General features: G+C 34.3%; 1 protein-coding gene across 6 annotated transcripts in view; it reads left to right on the forward strand.

Moving 5' to 3' along the window:
- The window catches only part of PHF14 (PHD finger protein 14), a 187,839-nt gene that overhangs the window by 10,967 nt on the left and 154,633 nt on the right, over positions 1-22,239 (forward strand). For all 6 annotated transcript variants that reach the window (XM_087425490.1, XM_087425554.1, XM_087425615.1 and 3 more), the window contains exons 4-6: positions 5,110-5,254; positions 16,331-16,490; positions 21,432-21,543. In XM_087425490.1, coding sequence (XP_087281616.1) covers positions 5,110-5,254; positions 16,331-16,490; positions 21,432-21,543 — 417 coding nt within the window. The remainder of the gene's footprint in view (positions 1-5,109; positions 5,255-16,330; positions 16,491-21,431; positions 21,544-22,239) is intronic.

The following is a 22,239-nucleotide window of genomic DNA, read 5'->3' on the forward strand; positions in this document are numbered from 1 at the left end:
TATAATGATGTAGCACAGGCAGTTCCCTATCCCCAATGCCAATTTAGGGAAATAGAAGTGTGGAAAATCTAATTGTTTATATTTGATTTAGGCATCTATCCAGTTTATTTCATAGCACTTGGTAATCTATATCTACAGAATAAGTTTACATCACTTCTTTACTTCATTTTTATTAGCCTGACATTCACAAAAGTAGGCTGGCTAATGATAGAGGCAGTGTGGGTTCGATTTAGGCTTAGGTATGGGAAACACCTGCATATGTTTGGAAACTTGCTATGTAAAATGTGTATGTTACCCATTTGTTAATTATCTGTAATATATAATGTATTGCTTAGAGATTGTAGACTTTTCTTTATGATGCATTTAAAGGCCACATGTGCTTAGTTTTTTCCTACCAGAAGAAACTAGTAAATAATGGGACTTTATGTATTTAGGTTAACAGTCCAAAGGAATGATATTCCAGAGCATTTCTTGGAAAAGTGCCTTGATAAAGTTGGCAGGAAGTTTCTTCTTATAGTAGCTAAATTAATTCCTCTTGTGTTCATTTATATTAATTTTCCTTTTGCTCTACCCCATACAGAAATGTAGAACTCACAGAAAGTTAATTTTCCTGTGGTAATATTCTACCTGAAAGCTTGATAACTGTTTTTTTACCCAAAGACTATTATTCAATCGCTTCAGTAATTTTTGATGATTCTAGTTCTAATTGTCACTCAAATTAGATACTAAATTTTAATAAACTAATCAGTTGAGATTATTTTATCTTATGTTTCTAAATTTCCTATTCATATGATCTTGATTTTATAAAAAGATGACTAAAGGTAATTCTTGTTGCCTTATGGCCAATGTTTGTATGTGAGTCTTCCTGTTTTTTTTAGGTAGTGATACCTTGCCAAGCATCTATTAGTTAATACGTATATATTTGATTATATTTGAAGTTTTATTTTTCTCTGCTATTACTTTGTTTTCAAATACTACTTTGTAGTAGACATAGCTGAAAATGTGGCTTTAGAAATACATAATAGAATTATATTGGTTTATAAACAGACAAAGTTTTTTCTTGGCCACTGTGTCAATTGCTTTTGTAGGGAAATGATATTGGGCGTCATGGAGATGATGCCAGAAACTTTCGTAATTTTGAAGTTTCTTAGGGGAGTTTTGATATTTTTGAGCAGGGGTTCTTTTATAACTATTGGCTCTTAATGGCCTTAACATGCCTATGCCACAGGTCTTGATTTACTCTAGAGCCATGGTTCTTAAACTTTTTGGTCTCAGGACCCCTTTAAGCTCCTAAAAATTTATTGAGGACCCCAATTATTATTTATGTATGTTGTATCTTTTGATATTTACCACTTCAAATTAAAACTCAGAAATTTCAAAAAGTAAGACGTGTAGAACAGCACACAAATTGTCAGATTGATGGCGCCATCCCATGTCGTGTAGCTTCTGGAAAACTTCACCATATGCCCATGAGAGAGTGAAAAAGGCAAATAACCTTCGTATTATTATGAAAATAGCCTTTCCCTTGTGGACCCTCTGAAAGAATTCCCTAGACCACGCCTTGAGAAATACTGTTCTGGAATTGGACATTTGATAACCTGTGTTTTCTGCATATGGGCACTTGCCTTTGCCAATGGCATTATGGCATTTTTTGAATTTAGTGCAGTCTGAACAATCCCAGTGGACTATGGTTATATGTCTTTTTCAAACTTTAATCTTGAAGCTTTTGAGATTCACTAAGGTTGTCTTTTAGTTTTCTCAAGTAAATTTTTTGGGGAGGGCTGTGTAGCATTTTCAGAGAATGGTGTTCAATTCCAGGACTTTGAAACTAGAGCTTTAGATGAGAATTAATATATGGCAGAAAATTATATCAGTAGAAATTTTCAGATGGAAATTTTTTTGTTTTTTTAAGTAAGAGGCTCTGTTATGTTAAATGAGTTAGATGTCTTGCCATGTGAAGAAATGGCAGTTGTGATCTGATTTTTGCTAATTAAAATGTAAAAATTTTGCCAAAACTTATAAATAGCCACTTCTGTGGGGGATGTCTGACTTATTAATTGATTGCCTTTTTACGAATTTCAAAATAAATTGCTCTCAGGCCTAAAAAAATCAATTTGTAACATTGTAAAAAAATTACTTGAGGTTTTTGAGAATTTAATCTTCTTTAAAAACTTAGAGGAAGAACTGTTGGTCAAACTTCTTGGTATACTAATTTTTTCTCATCTTCAGAGCAATAGAATTCTTTTAATTCTGGTTTTACATGAAGTGTGCTGGAATTTCCTCCTATTAAACACACATGTAATTTAGAATTTACCCTGTTGTATATACTATTTATAATCATCTTTGTGGAATACATATATAAATGAACACCAAACATATTTTGGAGCCCATTTACAGTACTGGGTAATATTATCATTTTCTGTGTAAATTTTAAATCCCAAGGGAAAAAAATGAAAGTAATTTACTATAGGTAGTTATTGGCTTGTTACTATAATGCCCCATTTATTCTTATAGTTACTATTAGATTTCATTAAATTATACTATTAAAGTTATATTCTAGGTGATAGTCTTGTGCCATTCAAAACCCACTTTTCCAATTTCTATTTTTATGTAAAAATCATATTTTCAAATGATATATTTTGTGGTAAAAACTTGAGCTTAACTGTTTTCTCCAGAAACTTGAAAAATGATATGCATCTTCAGAAATATGCTAATAAAAATTGATACTAAATTGGCTTTTATGTTCTGATCATAAGTGTGCTTAAACCCAAGTTTGATCTATGAACGACAATTTAGAGCATAACTTTTTAAGAGAATGTGTCATTTAGGTTTTCCCATTGAAGTATTGTGTGTTAGCCATTTGGTTAGGGTGATGTAAGGCTCTAGTTTCCCTCAGTTCTCTCCCTTTGTATTACATTTCTAGTAAGAATCTCAAATGATGGGGATCAGAGAGTCAGAAATACCAGTTAATTTTGTTTTCAGTGCCTCTAAATATGTATTGAGAGAAATTGGTTTAGAGTTGTAATTTAGACATTTACTGTTTTGCTGAGCAAAATGGAAAAAGTGGAAAATAATGGAAGTAGAGCTATCTGTTGATGCTAGTTTTTCTAATCCATAGAAATTTATTTGTTTCCCACATGGGTAAACCTTTTTTCAAGGGCTGATTAGTTGTTGTAATTCCACCAGAGAAGTATTGGCAGAGCACGTAAACATGAGTAGCCTCTCAGTCATCAAACTCAGGTTGTTCGCTAGATTTTTTTTCTAGTCTGTGATTATTTAACCTAGATGTGGTAGTCTAAGAAAAAAGCCTTTTTTGGATTTACCATGGGAAAATATTTAAAGTAGCAGTGCTCATTGAGGCTTATAATTTTTCATTTAGGGGTTCCAAGGAAGATTCCCCAGTGTAATAAATTGTTAGCTCATGTTTCTCTTTTTGAACCACCTATCAGAAGTACAGAGGAAAGGAGAATGGGAATGAACATTTATCAAGTACCTAGTACGTCTCAGGACCATTTTTGACATACATTTTCTTGTTAATTCTCAGCAGCCTCATGAAGTGGATATTATTTTTATTGTTCAGTTTTACAGATGAGAAACTGCAGCTTTGAGGTTTAACAGCTGTTAAGTGAGAGCTAGGAACGAAACCCAAGAACATTTGACTTTAAGTCAAATGCTGTTATGTTGAAGCATGGCTAATGGGATGAAAATCTGGGCAGATTTTTGTTTTGCTCACTGTACCAAAGTACTATATAAAAGATGAGTTTTCTTTTTTAGGAAGGTTTTACCTTTATTTGCTAGCCATGTCCAAATCCTCCAAACTTTTGTTTGGTTTTATAACAAAGAGGAGCAAAATATAAAATTTTAAAGTACTGGAATTCTCAAGAGAAATGATATTGTCTCCTTGTTTACTTTTGCATTCTTTTCTGGTTTGTTTTTACAGGTCAGCTACAAGTTTAGAGGTATTACACAGAAAATATATTGAAAGAATGTTATTAATTATTGTGACATTCAGGTGTCATTCAAATGTCATTTACAAATTGCTATTGAAATGATGGCTCTAAAGGTTACTTTTGGGTATTGGTTAATTTAAAAGAATATAAAGTTATGAAAAACAATATGAAAATATATTTAATAAATGTATGATATGGAACTAATTTAATTTTGTTTCTGAATATGGTTGGGTTCTTAAAATAAATAGACTCAAGTGCCATCTTTTGTTATATGTAATGCTAAGCCCAATCTGTTAAATATGACAAGAATCATTATCTTGTTAACTTATTATTTAAAGTTTAAATCCATAATGCAGAAGGTTTAAATTAAAAGAAGCAAACTCTTCCCTTTCTTGAAATTTTCTTTTAGTATTTATCTATTAATACATCTTCATTTCTCCTTTTATATTATAATTAGGTATCTTTATTACCAGTTTACACTAGATATTTCTTGAAATAAACCTAATAGAGTACTCTGACTCTTCTAGCAGCTAGTCAACCTAGATCCTTTTTTAGTTGGTTTTCTGTACCTGTATACACAGATAGACCTATGTAGGCTGTTATGGATCTATCAGCCTGTAGTTTGATGACCCTGGAAGTTTTGAATTCCACAGCATGTAAGGAATATAGAGTCTGTAACTATGCCATCACATATGTATTTGCTTATATGTTATCTTGAATTGATTTTTTTCCTGTTTAATATATGTGTGTCTTGTCTCCCCTAGGTAGGATTATAAGCTTCCTAACTGTAGGAACCATGTCTTAGACTTTTTAAACCCGTTTATAGGATTAATAATTACTTGTGGGTTAATTTTTCCTTTCTCATAGTTTAAGGGGTCAAACTATAATCCAGAGTGGCAAAGCAGATGAAGATGCCTGCTTGCTTTTTCATTTCCTAGAGGAGAGAGAATATGGGACTTGCAGAGAAGTGAAAAATTAGAGAGAGGGTGCTTAGAGGGTCCTTGGACAAAGAGATGTACTTCTCAAATGTAGCATACTTTGAAATTACTAAAAGAATGGAGAATGTGGCATAATTTTGGAAATGCATAAAATAAAGTGAGAATTTTATTTATTAAAACTACCTTTAATTTGTTATTTTCTGATATATTTTAATATATAGGACTCGCTGATTCTTGAGAAGAGTCAAAACTGGAGTTCTCAAAAAATGGACCATATTCTGATTTGTTGTGTTTGTCTTGGAGATAACAGCGAGGATGCTGATGAAATAATTCAGTGTGACAATTGTGGCATTACAGTCCATGAAGGTAATTTTGCTTTGTTTTTTTCTCCTTTTAGAAATGGCTGATTGACAACTGCATTTAAATAAGTAAAATCAGCACTTTTACATTTGTACTACTCTAAGGTTTTTCTATAATATTTCCTGATGTTTCAGTTGAAATAAGACACACTACTGGGGTCGGCCTGGTGGCATAGCAGTTAAGTGCTCGCACTCCACTGCAGCTGACTGGGGTTCATATTCTGGCCTGCACTCACGCACCGCTTGTCAAGCCATGCTGTCATGGCGTCCCACATAAAAGTGGAGGAAGATGGGCACGGATGTTAGCCCAGGGCCAGTCTTCCTCAGCAAAAAGGGGAGGATTGGCATGGATGTTAGCTCAGGGCTGATCTTCCTCACAAAAAAAAAAAAAAAAAGAAATAAGACATAATGAATCCTCAAACTATGATGGGTGTTATTTTTCAGATTAATTAATAATTAAAATAGAAATATTATTATTTGGAAATCACAGTATTTTTTTGAAGGACAGTTTTATGATATTTTGCTTCATGGCTTGCTTGCCTTATTTGTTTATTTATTTCTAGTTTTTAAATGAAATTTAGATGTAGGAAAAAGTCTAGTATTTTAGTCCAGTGGAATGCATTATTTAAAAAGTCATATTCTAAGTCTAGTGATATTATACAGTTTCTTCTTTCATAGTTATAATTTTTAATTTTGAACTTTATTTGTCGTCACTGGTGATGTTACTTTGATCACATGGTTGAGAGGGTATGTTCCAGGTTTCTCTATGGTAAAGTTATTATTTTTTCCTATCAGTTAATTTTTCCTATCAGGGCCATGACTACTACAGTATTTCTATGGGCTTATCTTTACCTGCTTTTTTGGTATTACACTCCTCCTCTCAAATAGTTCTGGGAGTCTTCTGGACTTGTGGGACCTGTGGGGCCTGAACTCTTTTAATCAATCCTCCTGCCTTCATATGAAGCTGCCGTCTCTTGCTGCTAAGGCTCACTGTGGGAATGTCTCCTCTTACTGCTATTCATTTATGTTTTCAGTAATGCTTGTTGAATACCTTCTATGTACTAGGCATTCTGTAGGTTTTAAGCCATGTAAAATGAACAGAATGTAGAAATTGCTGACCTCGTGGAGCTTAATGTCTAGTAGGAGAAACAGGCAATGAAGAAATAATACATATAATCAGGTGGTGGTTTGGACTATGGAGAAAAAGAAAAATAAAGCAGGACAAGGAGTGTTGGGAATGCTATGGATAGGAGTGGTTGAGTGAGGAGGTAGAAGTTTGTATTTATAAAAGGTGGTAACGAAAATCCTGTTTGATAAGGTGATATTTGAGCAGTAATCTGAAGGATGTGAGTGAGCAAGCCGTGTGAATATTTGGGGAAAGAACACTCCAGGAAGAGGGAGTAGTGAATGTAAAGATCTTGAAGTGGGAGCATGCTTGTGTAATGACACAGAGCTTTGCGTGGCTAGAACCGAGTGAATGAGCCGGTTAGTGGTGGGGGTGGAGATGGGGGCAAACGAGGTGAGGCCTTGCAGGTCATAATAGTGATTTTAGATTTTACTGTGATGGATATGGGAAGACATACATGAGTTTTGAGCAAAGGATTAATATGATTTGATTTACATTTTAGAAGCATCACTGACTTCTGAGTTGTGAGTAGACTGAAGTGGGTCTTAGGTGGGAATCAGGGAAACTATTTAGGAGACCTATTGCAATGATCCAAGAGAGGAATAGGTTTTGAGGTAGATAGTAAAAGTTTGGTTTTAAATTGTCTAGAGTTTAGGTAAGATGTTGGAACTAGAGATATAAATTTGGGACTCATCAGCCTGCAGATGTTATTTAAAGCTCTGAGTCTAGATGTGCTATCTAGGGAGTAATAAAGTGGTTCTAGCACTTGAAAGGAGATAGGGAACACATGGCCAGTGAGATAGGAGGAGAATCATAAGTAGTAGTGACCCAGAGGTTAAGTAAAGAAAGTGTTTCAAAAAGAGAAAGTGAGTAACTGTCAAATACTGTTTTTAGAGTCAGATAAAGACCTGTGTCATGTGGGAAATCACCCTAATGCAATGGTAGACTCCAAGTACACTACCAGGCAAGCTATCCCAAAGGTTGTAGGAAAAAAGGCTCACTGACAAAACGCTTATATCACATGGTTTATTAAATAAAATGTAAAATATGTGGAAAGAAGCAAGTGGAAGGATATGGGATTAGTTAACACACTCTATACTATCATTTCTGCCATATTCTATTGTTCTCACAGATCACCCTAGTCACATGTAGGAGGGATCATTCCAAGAATGTTAATACCAGGGACACTGATCATAGGAGGCCGTCTTAGAGGCTGCCCACCACAGATGCAGAGATGATATAGCATGTTAGTGTGCTGATGGAAGTGACCCGCAAAAAGGGAGAGTTGACAATTGATGATGTAAGGAGAGAAAGGGGAACAATTACTGGAGCAAGGGCTTTGAATACAAAGCTAGAGGGGAGGGGATCCAGCATCAAGTGGAGAGATTGAGTACATAAGACTAGTCATAGTAATGGGAAGGAAAAGAGTGTAAGACAATTCAGAGAGATTTTATATATGTATAAAATGCATATAATCCGATTTATTTTTTAAAAAGAATGTGAAGTAAAACCTTGATGAATTTGTGGTTGTTTATCCTGTGGGAAAAGATCAAGGCAAATACTTTTTGTTGTGTTTGTTGCCAGTTACATGAATTAGAGATAAAGAGTTGTTTAGAGGTGTAATCTTGAATGAGTGAAGCCACTTTACCTATAGAAGGGTTGGAATGTATGAATATCTTGCTAAGTTCCTGTTTTTTCTGTGTAGTCAGAGTCTAAATCTGCTGCTTACTTTCTGTTTCTGCCATGGTTGTGGCTGATGTTTGAGTGGTGTACAAAATAAATATTAATGCTTTTAAAGTAATTGAGATGCTCTCTCTAGTATTCTGGTGTTTTCTCCAATGGTCTCAGATTTTCTTGTGAAAAAGAATCACCTGAGGTGCTTGCTTAAAACACAGATTCCTGGGTTCCACCCCTAGAGATTCTGATTCAGTAGATCTGGGGTGGGACTCTAATATCTACAGTTTTAAAAGATACCTTGGGATTCTCCTGCAGGAGGTGGGGAGGATCATCCTTGGAGAGACATTGGTTTAGAAGGAAGTAAAAATTGAGGGAGAAAAGGAATTATGCAGTGTGGGTGGATGTCATGCCAGACAGCTGTAGGTGTAGGTCATGGCAGGGAGCCAGGGCAACGTAGAATAAAGTATACTTTCTGGTAGAAAACAGATATTAGACTCACAATGAGGTTTTTAAAAATTGACTTTTTTTTTTTTCTTTCTAAAAGTGGTTAGAGCAAACACAGGCAAGAAGAGACAAAAATGAAACTATGAAGACAAAAAATAATGGTGTCAGAGCCAATAGAAGGTTGAGAGTCCAGGCAGATGGAAGCTAGGATGGTACCTTCTAAACAGATGCGCCTCTTGCTCCAGCTCCCCTCCTGTCTTCAGGGCTTATCTTTCTGAAATGCATATCTGTTCATATTATTCCCTCTTTAAAATCATTCCATCCCTTTAGAATAAAGTCCACACTCACAGGAGGACTCTTAGATTCCATACCCTGCCAATTTGAATGACTTACCTTTCTCTCCAGTGTTTTGGGGGCTTTCACATATGCTCTTCTCTCTACCCAGATTCCTTATGCTCCACAAATACAACCTAAATATATAGGTGTTGAAATCGGTGTTTTACCATTGTCTTCTTGTTATTAGGAGATATGAAAGAACTTTTTTAAATTCATTAAAATATTTCTGCTTAAATATAGGTAACATATGAATAGATACTTACAGAAATTGCAGGTAGAGAAGTACATAAAGTAAAACACTGAAGGATCTCGTTACTATCGCCCTCGCCTTCATCTCAATTCAACTTCTCTTTGCGCAGGGAATCACTGTTAACAATTTGGTCTGTACTCCCACCTGTCTCTCTCTGATACCTTCCACCTCTGATACAGGTGTTGTTCGTTTAACATTATTTTATTACTTGAATACATTTTCATTGTAGAACATATCAATATAAATGAGCTAAAGAAAGCATCTCCCATAATCATACCACCTAGAGATAAACATGCTTTAAACTTTGGTGTGTATTCTTCTAGACTTTTCTTGCTTTTTCATGTGCAGACACATACACAAACACTTTTAAAAAAATTAAATGGTCAATAATATGCAAACTCCTCTTGTAACATCTATACCTTTATTATCACCATGGTTCCACCCCCACTTCCCATCCAGGATTCATTCACGTATCATGCGTTGCATTTGGTGTCATATCTCTTAGTCTCCTTTAACCTGGAACAAATTTTCTGTCTTTTTGTGTTATTCATAATGTTGACGTGTTGAAGAATCTAAGCCAGTTTTTAGAATGTCTTCTAGAATTGATGAAAAGAAGAAGAATAATAAGTTTTCACATATTAAGGTATAGGGGAAAGCCATTCTGGTTTAACTCTGATTCAGCCTAAAACTTGTTTTCCCTAGAGCAGCCTGACTTATGGCCCACCAAATGTGCATTGCACATCTGCTTCAAACATTTTCCCAAAGGAAAGAATGCCTTCTTTAAAGATAGGGGTGAATGTCTCCCTTTCTCTGATGCCAATACCAGCACTTCTTTGAAGATGAGCTTTTCTTCCTAGAAAACCAAGGTAGTTTACCTGCTGCGTACATGCTAAACTGCAGCAAAACATCTCCTTGTGACTTTGAGAAAAACAAATGTATTCTTGTCATGCTTCATGTATGTTCTTTGTTCTGAAACAGTATATAACCATGCTGTAAATCACGCTTCACGCTTCTCCAGAGTGCTTTCTTCCCTGATGGAGGTTGCATTTCTGGCCTAGTCCTCAGCTTTGCTCAGATAAACAACACCCTATCTTTCAAATCTGTAGATTGGTTATTGATTATTTGTGTCAACAGAATGTTCCTCCCTCTATATTTGTCTGGTTGTTTTCTCGTGATTAGATTAAGTTTAAACATTTTTTTGGTAAGAGTACTATGTTGACGAGGTTTACTTCTGATTCATCACATCAAAAGACTTATAATGCCAGTTTATTGCATTATTGGTGAATTTAAGGTGATGTCAACCAAACTTCTCCATTTCACAGCTTTTTTCTTTTTGTAATTTATAAGTAATCTGTGGGATAATAACTTTGAGACTTTGTTAATATCCTGTTCCCTAACAGTCTTCTACTTAGTGGTTTTAGTGTCCTTGCCAGAATCAATTATTACATTCATGGCTGCAAGAGGGGGATTTTCTAATTCTGTCATTCCTTCTGCATCTATTAGGCAGCATTAATTTTGTAAAGAACTTTTCCTCCCCTCTTTTCCCTTTCAGTATTACTGTGGGCTCATATGTTATCATCTATTACCTGATTGCTCTTTCTGTTGCTTAAATTGTCCAAATTTGACCAGTGAGAGCCCCTTCAGGCAGGCTTATGTGTACATACATGCTTGTGCATACATGTACGCATGCGCTTTCTCTCACTCTCGTTAAATAAATGGGATAAATACCATGGGATTTTTCCTGCAACTTGCTTTATTTTACTCATCTGTTAATTATGAGATTCTTTTCATGTTAGTGCATATGGGATCTGTTATTCTTTTTAATGGTACATAGCTATAGAATGGTTCAACCATAATATATTTACTTTTTGTTTCTAGTTTTTTACTTATATATAGTGCTAACAAATATGTCTCTCATATATTCATGTAATAATTTCTGTAGGGTAGATTCCTAGAAGTGAAATTGCTGAACCAAAAGATAAGTGCATTTAAACTTTTAAAAAAATTTGCCGGATTGACCTACAAAAAGACTGTACTTATATTCTTACCAACAGTGTATGAACTACTTGATTATACTGCATAGTAGTACATTTTCTTTTAATCTTTTGGATATTATCTCTTTATTAAAATACTAGTTCACCTTGTTAGGAGCGAGGTTTGGTATCTTGTGGCCGTTGCATTTTATTTTGTTACTTGCTGTACATTTCCTTTGTCATTTCTTAATAGGTTTTACTTGTCTTTTTCTCATTGACTTATTAGAATTCTTTTTTTTAATGTCAATCCTTTATCTGCTATATGTGTTATAAATATTTTCCATCCTTGCAAATATTTTTTCCACCCTGTCCTGTACCTTTTAACTTTGTGGTATTTTTCATTGTTTAGAATGTTCATTTTTGTACAGTCAGATATGTAGATCTTTCTCTACTAGTTTTTAAGTTCCAAAATGGATTTTCATCTAAAATTAATTAATTCAGAGAAAGGGAGATTTTCTGAAGCATTGCAGGAAGCTAGTGTTGCTAGGGTTTGTTTGCGTTTTTTAAATCCAGCTCCCCAAGTGACAGACTTCCATACTGTAATTCAGCCATGAAATTTTTCCTTCAACATCTCATGGTTAAACATGAACTTCTTGAATATGTTATTTTAGAGAAAGCTGTTTACCCATTATAATATAATATATGAATATTAAGTAAAATGTGGGCAATGTAGAACAGAAAGAAGAAAAAACGTTTATAATAGTCCTAATATCCAGACAACCATAGTTACTGTTTTGGTGTATTTCCTTTTCTTTTTTTTCCTTCTTTTCTTCCTTTTTTTTTTTTTTTTTAATATACTCTTTAATCATAATTAAGAGAGGCTTTTAAGTTGAGATTTTTGCTAAAAGATAATATTCCAAATGTTGCCTATTAAATGCATAACTAATTACATTTCTGAATGCTCACTTTATTTAAATGTAGATAAATCTCTTTCTTTTTGAAATTGAAGGGTTCCAACCTGTCACTTAGTATAAACACCTTTGTGACAAGATCTTATAACTGACTTGTAATAGTAGGGTACCCCTGACTGTGATGTCATTTATCCTGATACACTGATTGCACCATGTCTGAAGACAAATGTCAGATATGTGTCATAGTGCATGACAGAGCATTAGGTAGTGCACTTGGCAGCAGTTACCCTTAAGTTTAGTTGCTATGCATTAAATGAGATAAGGTCTACCAAGAGATGCATTCCCCCCATTTGTTTATTTTTCAGTCTACTGTTAGCCTAGCCCTAGAACATTTTTATTTCTTAATGTATGCAAAAATGCATCCTCATGAGTGTTTGTTGGGTAGCAAAGTATATTCAAGTTATAACCATTCGGACTTTATAAGTCAGCAGGCACTCTGGTTCTTTTATGCTTTAGGATATATTTGTGACAAGTATCATGCATGTTATAAGTTCTTCTCTCATAAACAACAATATTACTCACTTTAAAATCTTTTTTAGTAGGTTTTGTAATCAGAGGTCTAGAGATAGGATGTTAAATACAGCAAAAGTTTTTTAAGTTTTTAAATGGCAACTTTTCTGTTCTCATTTTTTTCCTTTCTATACTGAGAGATATTGGAATAGATATTATTAAATACATGTTGTAGATGAGATAACAGTCTCAGAGATGCGGTTTGTTCAAAGTTACATAGTTAGAAGGTGGAAGACTGCAGGTCTTCTGGTTCCCCGTGACAAGTTGAATGGGGGAAATTTCCACTGATTTGGATTATCCATTCCCTTGTATAATTCAGAACAATTGTAAACACATTTCATATTGTTTTTTCTTAAATATGATTTGTATAGGTTGCGGGTGTTACTCAGAGGTTGATCTTAATTAGATAGCCATAGAAGCGTATTTTCTGTTTACTCATTTGGAAACATGATTAATCCATATGAAATGGATTTTACATGTCTGTAAATTTTTCATTTTTTGTGTTTACTCGTATAAATAAACCTTTTTTTCCATATTCATATTGAAGATGCACTTTTTGCATAGTCTACTAGGATAGATAGAAGAGAATAAACATTGTTTTATGATACTTTAAATTCTATTTTGTATGGAAGAAGGAAAAAAAGAATTTAAAATGTATTTAGTCATTAATTAAAATGGATTAGAGTGGATATAAAGTGATAGAACTGCTCTAGAGCTGAGTAAACCCAAAAGCTATGGGAAATATGGGAAAATTGGCAAGTGAAAGGCAAGGAAAGAACTCTGTAAAGGTAATAATACAGTGTGGGTCATTTTTCAGGGCCAGTGAAGCTGAAGAAGAAATACTTACCCACTTGCTGGTTGTTCTTTGAGCTTGCATGATACCAATCTCTTAGGTTACAAAGTAGAAATTTCCTAGGAGAGGCCCTCAGAAATCATTCATGAGGTTGTTTGTAGGTAGTTTAATCTTCGTGCAAATGTTTGCTCTGTGTGTGGTATATTCTTTAAAAAATAGAATTGAAATTTTCCTTTATTCTAAAAAAGTGAACTGCTGTAATTTACTTTGATTTTGGTAAATAAAACAGATAGCCCCTTGGGGCTTTATTATCTTGGTAATTGCCTACTTTGTGTGATGACAGATGAAAGAATTTGCTTCAAAGGAACATTATTTTGTAAAGAAAATAGACTTTTTCCTTGTTTTATTGCTTAAGCCTTTGAGAAAACAGATTGACTATTTTTATTGTTTTGTTTTATGATTTTTCTTTGAATACAGTATTTTGCTTACTGTTGCTTTTACTGAGAAATTTTATTTTATTGGTGACAATCAACAATAGTTACTCCCAAGAAGAAAATTGTATTTCCTTTTAATTTTATGATTTGTCATTTTAAAATATATATCTAAACAGAAGTGATGAAGTTACCAGCCACAATATAATAGTATTAGAGAAATTAATGAGTTTTGATTCCTTTGCTGTCTTGTATACTGTAGTGTAGCTCCTTTAAAATCTTTTCTTTGGCATTCTTTTATATGACTTTCAGATTAAGTTGCGCTATTATAAAGCCTTTGAATAGCGTAAGGATGACAATAATTATGGGATTTGCTTGAGGCAGCTTATGTAAGTTATAGTTGCAAATCAGCTTTTAGTTTTCTGCCTACTGGGCTGTTTTAATTATAACCTGTATTGAGTGGTAGTATTGTGTGAATAAAATACTTACACATGACTGTTGACCTATTAATGACATCTAGTAAATTAATGTTGACATTTTAAAATTATTTGCTTGTTGTATATGGTTCTTTTTTTTTCCTGGGTGATTTGTTTGACTCAGTATTTATTTATGTAGTTATTTGTTGATTTTAATTTGGATGTCTTTGGTGGTTGTAAGAAGACACTTTGCAATTTAGGCTCCTTTGGTCTGTTTAGTGTATAACCGCTTGAGATAATCACATGACCTTAACATTGGGTACATATAAACTTGTCTAAGTGGTAAAGCTTTCTGAGAGGTGATCATTCCTTATATATGTTTCTCATAGTGGTTTTTCTAATGTCTTCAGTTTATTGGAGGTTACTCTGGATGCCCCTTAGAATTGGGCACTAAGACTACCCTCTTCGAATAAACCTGGTCAGAAGCGTCCTGGGATAGTTGATATTTGGCTGTCTATAGAAACGACCTATCTTGAGAGGTAATAAATTTGTCTTAGGAGATCAGAAAAATGCCCAAGCCTAAAGATGAGGGCATACATCTGGACTAGAATTAAGTTGTAATCTGTTTCACTACTCTGTGTGCATTAAATTGTTTCTCTGAAGGATGTTTTAATGTGAGGGCAGTGTCTTCCTTTCTAGAAGAATAGAAATTGGATTATATAAAGTTGGTGTGTGTCCAGCACCATTTAGGAAAAAGAAAATATTTAGGAGTCATGAATATTGCAGTCACCAGAGAAATACTCTTTATTATAAGCCATCAATAGTTCAGCGTGATTTTTATCGTCCGGGTGAAATTCTCTCTCAACTTTTCAGTTCCCCTTTATTGAATTCCATGATTATTAGGACTTTGTTGGTGCCAATACATTCTTCTCGGTACCTTTATACCAAGAAAGAATTACTTATAATGGATGTGACATCACTTTCTGGTAAGTTTAGTTGGTTTGTCAGGCACTGAGAGCCTCATCAACACTGAATTCGTGGACAAAATTGAGTTTCAGGAATTTTAATGAAGAGGACCTGATCTTACCAATATGTTGACAGTGATGTTCTGGCCTGAATTTCATGTTGGCTTACATCTTTGACATGTAATCTACTCTTTTTAAGCTCAAAATCAAGGAAAATCTTTTTGATTTTATAAAAATTTTAGACAGATCTTTATAATAACTTTAAATATAATTTATAATTCCAGATGTATATTTGAGTTAATGAAGAAACTTTGGTTTTGATAATTGGAAGGTAGTTGAAGGATAATAACCCTAGAACTATGCTAAGTAATCTTTGTTGGTGTGTTCATGAGGATCCTTAAACATTTTTTTCATGTTATCTGCTTAAATAATTTAACTAACTCCTCTCAGAATATCAAGTTATTAGTGAATGAGAAGAGGAAAAAGAGTAATCTCTTATTTTCATTCATTTCAGTTGTGGATAACTTTTTACAGAAGATACAATTATAAATGTTTAAAAAGTTCTAATACCTCATATAGCTAGAGGTTGGTTGGTTCAGTTGTCAATGGAGCTCAGCTTGTCTAACTCTAGTCTGAACTATTCAAATTGTTCTGTAGCCCTCATTTATATGTGTGTTTCTGTATTATTTTCCTTTTACTGTTACTTGCTTTGCATTTATGCTTGTATGAGTTTGTGTTTTGATCTGCCACCTCCAAAATTAGTATGTTTGTTTTGCATGAATGTGGTCTTTATTATATATATTTTAGTGTCCAGTACAGAGGGAGCTCAATAAATATTTACTAATCAATAGCTTCTAGACTCAATCTGATTTCTTTTTAACTCATATTTAAGTAATTTTTTTATTAAAAAAATTTTAGAGAGCAATACATTTTTCCCCTTCTGTAATGCTTTTCTAGTAGGTCTAAAACTATTTTAAAAGTCATTTATTTCATTGTATATACTATGGTAGGTGAAAAAGTATTTTTATACAGTGATTTCACTTTTGTTTTGATGTTAATATCATTCTTATAAACTATTAGTTTTTCAGAATTTTTCTCTATGTCCTTTCCCTTCCATTTTTCTTTTGTGCTTTTATAAATGTGAGTTTAAAAAATAAACACTGTTTAATCATACTATTTTTTTTCTTTTAGGTTGTTATGGAGTTGATGGAGAGAGTGACTCTATTATGAGTTCAGCTTCTGAGAACTCCACTGAACCTTGGTTTTGTGATGCCTGTAAATGTGGTGTTTCCCCTAGCTGTGAACTATGTCCTAATCAGGATGGAATTTTCAAGGAGACAGATGCTGGAAGGTTATCATAATTCTGTTGGGTTAATATGCCTGCTTTATAATGTGTCTACTTCTGTCTGCTCTATTTATGATTTTCTGAGTTACACACTTTCATTTGATTGCTTCTTTGTATCTTCTTGGCATAAAGTAAATGGACAATGGGCTATAGATCAGAGCAGGAGGGAGAGACTATTTATTGAGTACTTACATTTGCCTTTATATCTATAATCCCATTTAATCCTAATAATGACCCTATGATAAGACAAATAGTAAAGTTTCCCATTTTATAGGTGTAGTACTTGGGGCTCAGATCATTTAAGTAATTTTAATTTTCTCAAGACCACAAACTGGTGAATAGTCAAGGTTGAACCCAGATCTGTCTGACTTCAAGAGTATATCAGGAGATGTAATCCATAAAGATATTTAAAAAAGGGAATTTTAATTTAAAGAATTATTAGGCTATGATAAAAGAGTAACTATAAGATATAAAAGAACTCTAAAGAATCTCTTAGGGCTAAGGGAGAGTATCAAGGGAATAACAAATTTAGAAGCATGACCCCTTCCCCCAGGCTGGGGTTCAGACCTTGTTGGAGCAGGCGTAGTTGCATCCTACTGGATGGCAGAGAAGTATTTGCTGGTTTGCCTGGGCCGGAACTGATCTGAAGTTCTTGACAAGTAGGTGGCTGAACATAGGTGCAGAGGGAGCCGGGACACTGGTGTGAAGGCTGGAATATGTGATGTCTGTGTTGAGAAAGCCACAGAAAAGTGATCTCCAGGCTAGGCCTGTGAGGTCACTGAGGGACAGTGCACATGGCTGGGGCATTACACTGGCGGATGTCCTCCTCCCGTCCTGCTGATGAGAAGCCCTTTCCTCCTACAGTGCTGTCCACCACTCTGCTAAGACAGGTTTATGACATGCCCACTGTAAAGGGGAAATGCTAAAGGGATTCTGTCCATTATTGCAGAGCAGATATTGAAGGGTAGATTTGGAGGTGAGAAGAAATAAATTGAAAACTGGCCCAAAGACCTGTGTTTTCAGTATATTCGCACTCATCTTTATTATCACATCTGAGCAATGTCAATATAATGGTGTTGACATATTTCATGTTTTTCCCCAGATTACCATCTGGGATGGATGACTGAGATAGTAGTTCCTAATCTTTTGTATTTTGTGGATCACTACCTGTATCACCTCCCTCCCACCCCCCTAAGAGGGGGTGCTTAATTTTTTATTTTGCCATGTAAGGATATTTCAGTATTTTTTATCAGACATGTTTAATATTTTAACAAGAACAACAAAACAACCTATACAAATTATCACTATCATTTCCCATATTTTAACATTGAAAAGGGTAGGATACATTTTGTCCCCAAATAAAGGATAGGCTTTTAAATTTAATAAATTTTACTGTGGTAAAGTAAAAATTACTTTTTTTATTTTTCTTATTTTTGCCTCAGTTGGTACACAGGCCCTTGAGACATGTTGCCATACAAGATTGTTGGGATAGCATAGAATTGTCAGTGGACTCTTGGAGATCCCTGTGTGTTGATGTCTAAGAAAAATGTCTAAACCTCTTACTTCTTCCTCATCACCCATCCAAAAATAAAATAAAATAAGTACATAACAAATGATTTGCTGTATTGACATGAATCTGTAGTTGGTGTCATAGACATGGGCATTATTTTATGTTTGGACTGACTTTGGCCTAGAATTAGGAAGTTTCATACAGCAGTGTGTACTTTCAAGGTGGACTGCTTACATTTGGATTCTAGTCTTTTCTTACTAGTTTTAGGCAAGTGATTTAACCTTTTTATGCCTCAGTTTCCTTAGCACTTTTGAGAAGATTAAATGTGATAATTTATGTAAAGCAGTTAGTACAATTCCTGGAACATATGTGCTCAGTAAATGTCTCTTTAGTTCTGCTGCTGCTACTAGTGCTGCCAGCTGCATAAATTCTTTCTGGGAACTCATCAGTCCTGAGAGTTGAGGTTTATGATGGTAAATTGTGGTGAATAAGTAAGGCAACTTTGGAAAACACAGAGCTTCCTTTTAGGGAGGAAAATTATTGTCAGTATTTTTTTTTTTTGGTGAGGATGATTGACCCTGAGCTAACATCTTCCTCTATTTTGTATGTGGGTCACCACCACAGCATGGCTCGATGAGCGGTATAGGTCTGTGTCCGGGATCTGAACTGGCAGACCTGGGCTGCCGAAGTGGAGCACGCTGAACTTAACCACTGTGCAACCGGGCCAGCCCCGAGAATTTTTTTTTTTACCTTTTTTCTTGTTAATAATTTGAAAGTTTTATCTGAAAACTTTAAAGTAGCTGTCTCTTCATGCTATCATAACCCACAAAGCAACTTGTAAACTTGTTTCTGAATGAAGAAAAGGGAGGCCTCTTTAACTATTTAGATTTACAGAGCGAGATTTGTATTGACTCCTGTGGATCTTTCATATACAGACACCTCCCTTGATGGTGCAGCCTGGGAAAGCTTCTTTTATACTATTTGAATATTTTATTTGTGTTGATGTCCACACTCACCTATAGGCTACAGTGGAAATTAGATGTCTTGTTATGGTTTGAAGGATGTAACACTAGCTTGATTCAAGGCAAAAAAGCCAAGATTTGACAAGCTGTTTAGTATTCTAGCTTCAAATGCAAAACAGGGGAAAAGAAGAAACAATATATGAAAAGAATGGAAAAAGTTTTGAAATTGACTTCTATCACATGAGCTAATTAGACTTTTTCCTTCTGTTTCTGAATGGGAGCCACAAGCTCTACGCAGAAAATGATGTGAGTTAATGAGAAAACCATCAGTACATTCTGTCATTACATTTTTATTTCCTTTCTTAGAGAGAGTATTTTACCCTGTCTTAAGTGGTCTTATAAACCTGATTATGGGAAGTATTAGGCATACTCTAACATCTAGAGATAATGTGCCAGAAACTAGGCTGCAAGCACTTAACGTTCATCGTTATAACTTCCAGACTATCTCTGGGGTGCTCTGTCCTAGTAGATGCTTAGCAGTTGATTACTGAATGAAGAAGTGAGGAAATGAAAATAACATACTGGAAGTAAATTTGTTGTATATGTTATAAAGGCACTACAAATACAAGGCATTTCAAAATCAAATTCGATTGATTAATATAGTTCCCATTCTGAAATGAGTCTTTTGAGAAGTATCTTTCTACTTAGTTTGCTTTATTAAAATATGTGAATTTGAAAGAATCTATTAATAGTTTTTATGTTAGAATGACAACTCTGACTTTCTGTTTTATGGTGGTTTTATGTGATGCTTGTTTTTCTGCTCCTTTCCCCAATCAACATCTGTCATCATTGCTCCAAGCAAAATGGATGGTAAAGTAACAAGGAAGATTATTCCTTTTTGATTTCTTGATTTGTCTTAATTACAAAGTTCTAAAGTATGTGCAGCTAAACAAATGAACAAAAAATTATTTACAAAAGGTGTTAAAAAGGACCAAAATTGTTTCAGCTGTTTGATGTGTATTTTAATAAAGACTCGAGTTGGTATCCTCACATGAGTGGTTGGAGGAAATGATACACTTGTGTGCCAGTCACACCAAAATGGCAGTTTAAATCTAGTAGTACTCGTGTGACTTGTACTAAAACATTTTGAGAAGGTCAGTATGAAGCAAGCAGCCAGCTGTTGGGTTTATGAAAGATAAACTCCTACAGAGTACAGCGGCATTTAATACACCAGTGGAGCATGAAAAAACTGCACAAATTAAATTGAGAAAGCAGCTGCTTGTTGAAGATGTGTATCTTTATATTGAACTCCACAGGAGGCATTTGGGAGGTTGGATAAAAACATTCTATCAAGAAAAATCTCAAAATCTTGGATTTTCTTCCCAATTAAAAAGATAATTTTTAAAGATTTGTAACTATTTTCCCCGGTCCCTCTATAAAATGATTCTTAGTCTTATTCCTTTAAAACTCATAGTGCATCACAAAACAGAACCATCTAGCAATCATAGTCCCTTAAGCTGTGACAAAGCAGAATTTGTTGATAATATATTCACAAGGTTAAAATATAATTGCCATCTCATTTTTACCCTCTTTCTTACAAAAGTGATACAGATCTGTTTAAATTTCAGAATCCAGTGATCCCGTATTTTGTTTGGTTGTAAGCAAACAGAAGGGGTGCCTAATATGTTTAAAAAGGTTCAGAGCAGTTTTTAAAAAACGAAATTAGCATCAATTCCCCTTTATTTTTTCTTTTTAGTGTACTGAAACTTTGAGCGTTCTTTGTTGAGTGTTCCAGCATCATTCAGACTTTAAAAAAATATCTGTATGTGGGGCAAATAAGTTTTAGTTCATAGGTTCTATGGTGAACAGATGAGTTGAATGAAATATGACTTCCTTATATTATTATAACTGTTCTGTACTGTTTTCTAGTAAACAAGAAAGTCAAGATGCATACCAAAAATTGTTTTAAAATAGGTCCTTAAGGATTACCCAAGAGCTTTTAGAAAAAAATAACAAGAAAGAGCAATGTTACCTAATTACTGTAGAGTAACTTCACAGGTCTTCAATTAGGATCCTTAATTTTCAAAGTACTTAAAGTAATGAGTGTGAATACCTTTCCATGCATATGAAAATGATATTTTGTTTCATTTGAATAGTGGTTTTGTGCAAATATTTAAGAATAACAGGTAAGTGCAAAGAGCAGAGAATTTTAAGTGAAAGGCAATTACAGTTGTTAACTCTCAGCTTTGGCTAAGCTGCTGGAAAAGTAGTGCTTACTGCAGTCTCTTTTTCTGTAACTAAATGGTACAATTCTATACTCGTTTCATATTCTTTAGTTGCATGCCTGAGATTTTGAGATCTGACCATAGAATTCTTTCAGTAGTCATTTGAGATGGCACATATTTTGTGTTCATTTTCTGTGTGGACATTTTATGAAAAGGTCTGATAGAAAAATTATATCTTCTCTCCATATAGATGGGTTCACATTGTTTGTGCCCTGTATGTTCCTGGAGTAGCCTTTGGAGATATTGACAAATTACGACCAGTAACACTAACAGAAATGAACTATTCCAAATACGGTGCCAAGGTGAGACGAAGTGTTTTTGATTTTCTGAAAGGGAAAGTTTTTACATGTTAGTTTACTTGGCTTTTTACAGCAACATTTATTGGTAATCATTGCAATTTGTAGAGCAGTTAGCACTGAATCATTTATTATTGATAGCAATTTTCCCAGAAAGCCAAAAATGTGTCAGTTCTTGCGTGTATTCTTAATTTAGAATAACCTGTGGGGTAAACTGATAATTGGTACTGCTGCTGTCTCCCTAGCGTTAGCATACTGCCTAGTACGTAGTCAGTTCTCAGACTAGATCCTTATTTTTAATCAGTTAGATCAAATACAAACCTAATTTCTGACTTTACTTTTGAAGGGGAATTTATCAAAATTAGGAAAAGAGTACAAGAAGCACCTGTTGTTTTACTCAGGTTTCAAGAACTGGTTTTATCTTTATGACTACATAACGTGCCAGGCAAACGATTCTCAGCCTTGATAGTTTATAAATTGGTTTTTATTGATTGAGTTTAGGATTATAAGTGACAAAAATACCCACTTCTTACTTTAAATTTAGGTTATACAAATTTAGGTTAGGTATACAAACATCTCTGGAATACTAGAACTAATTAGGCACAGATACATTCTCTTTCCATTACTGTCTATTGGGAAATTAGGAAGGAAGACTCTTGAATAACATCATAACATATTAAAGGTAGAGTGGGGAACTTACAG

Source organism: Ceratotherium simum, chromosome 1 (genome assembly GCF_057802395.1).
Source record: "Ceratotherium simum simum isolate JZ-2026a chromosome 1, ASM5780239v1, whole genome shotgun sequence".
NCBI classification, from domain to species: domain Eukaryota; kingdom Metazoa; phylum Chordata; class Mammalia; order Perissodactyla; family Rhinocerotidae; genus Ceratotherium; species Ceratotherium simum.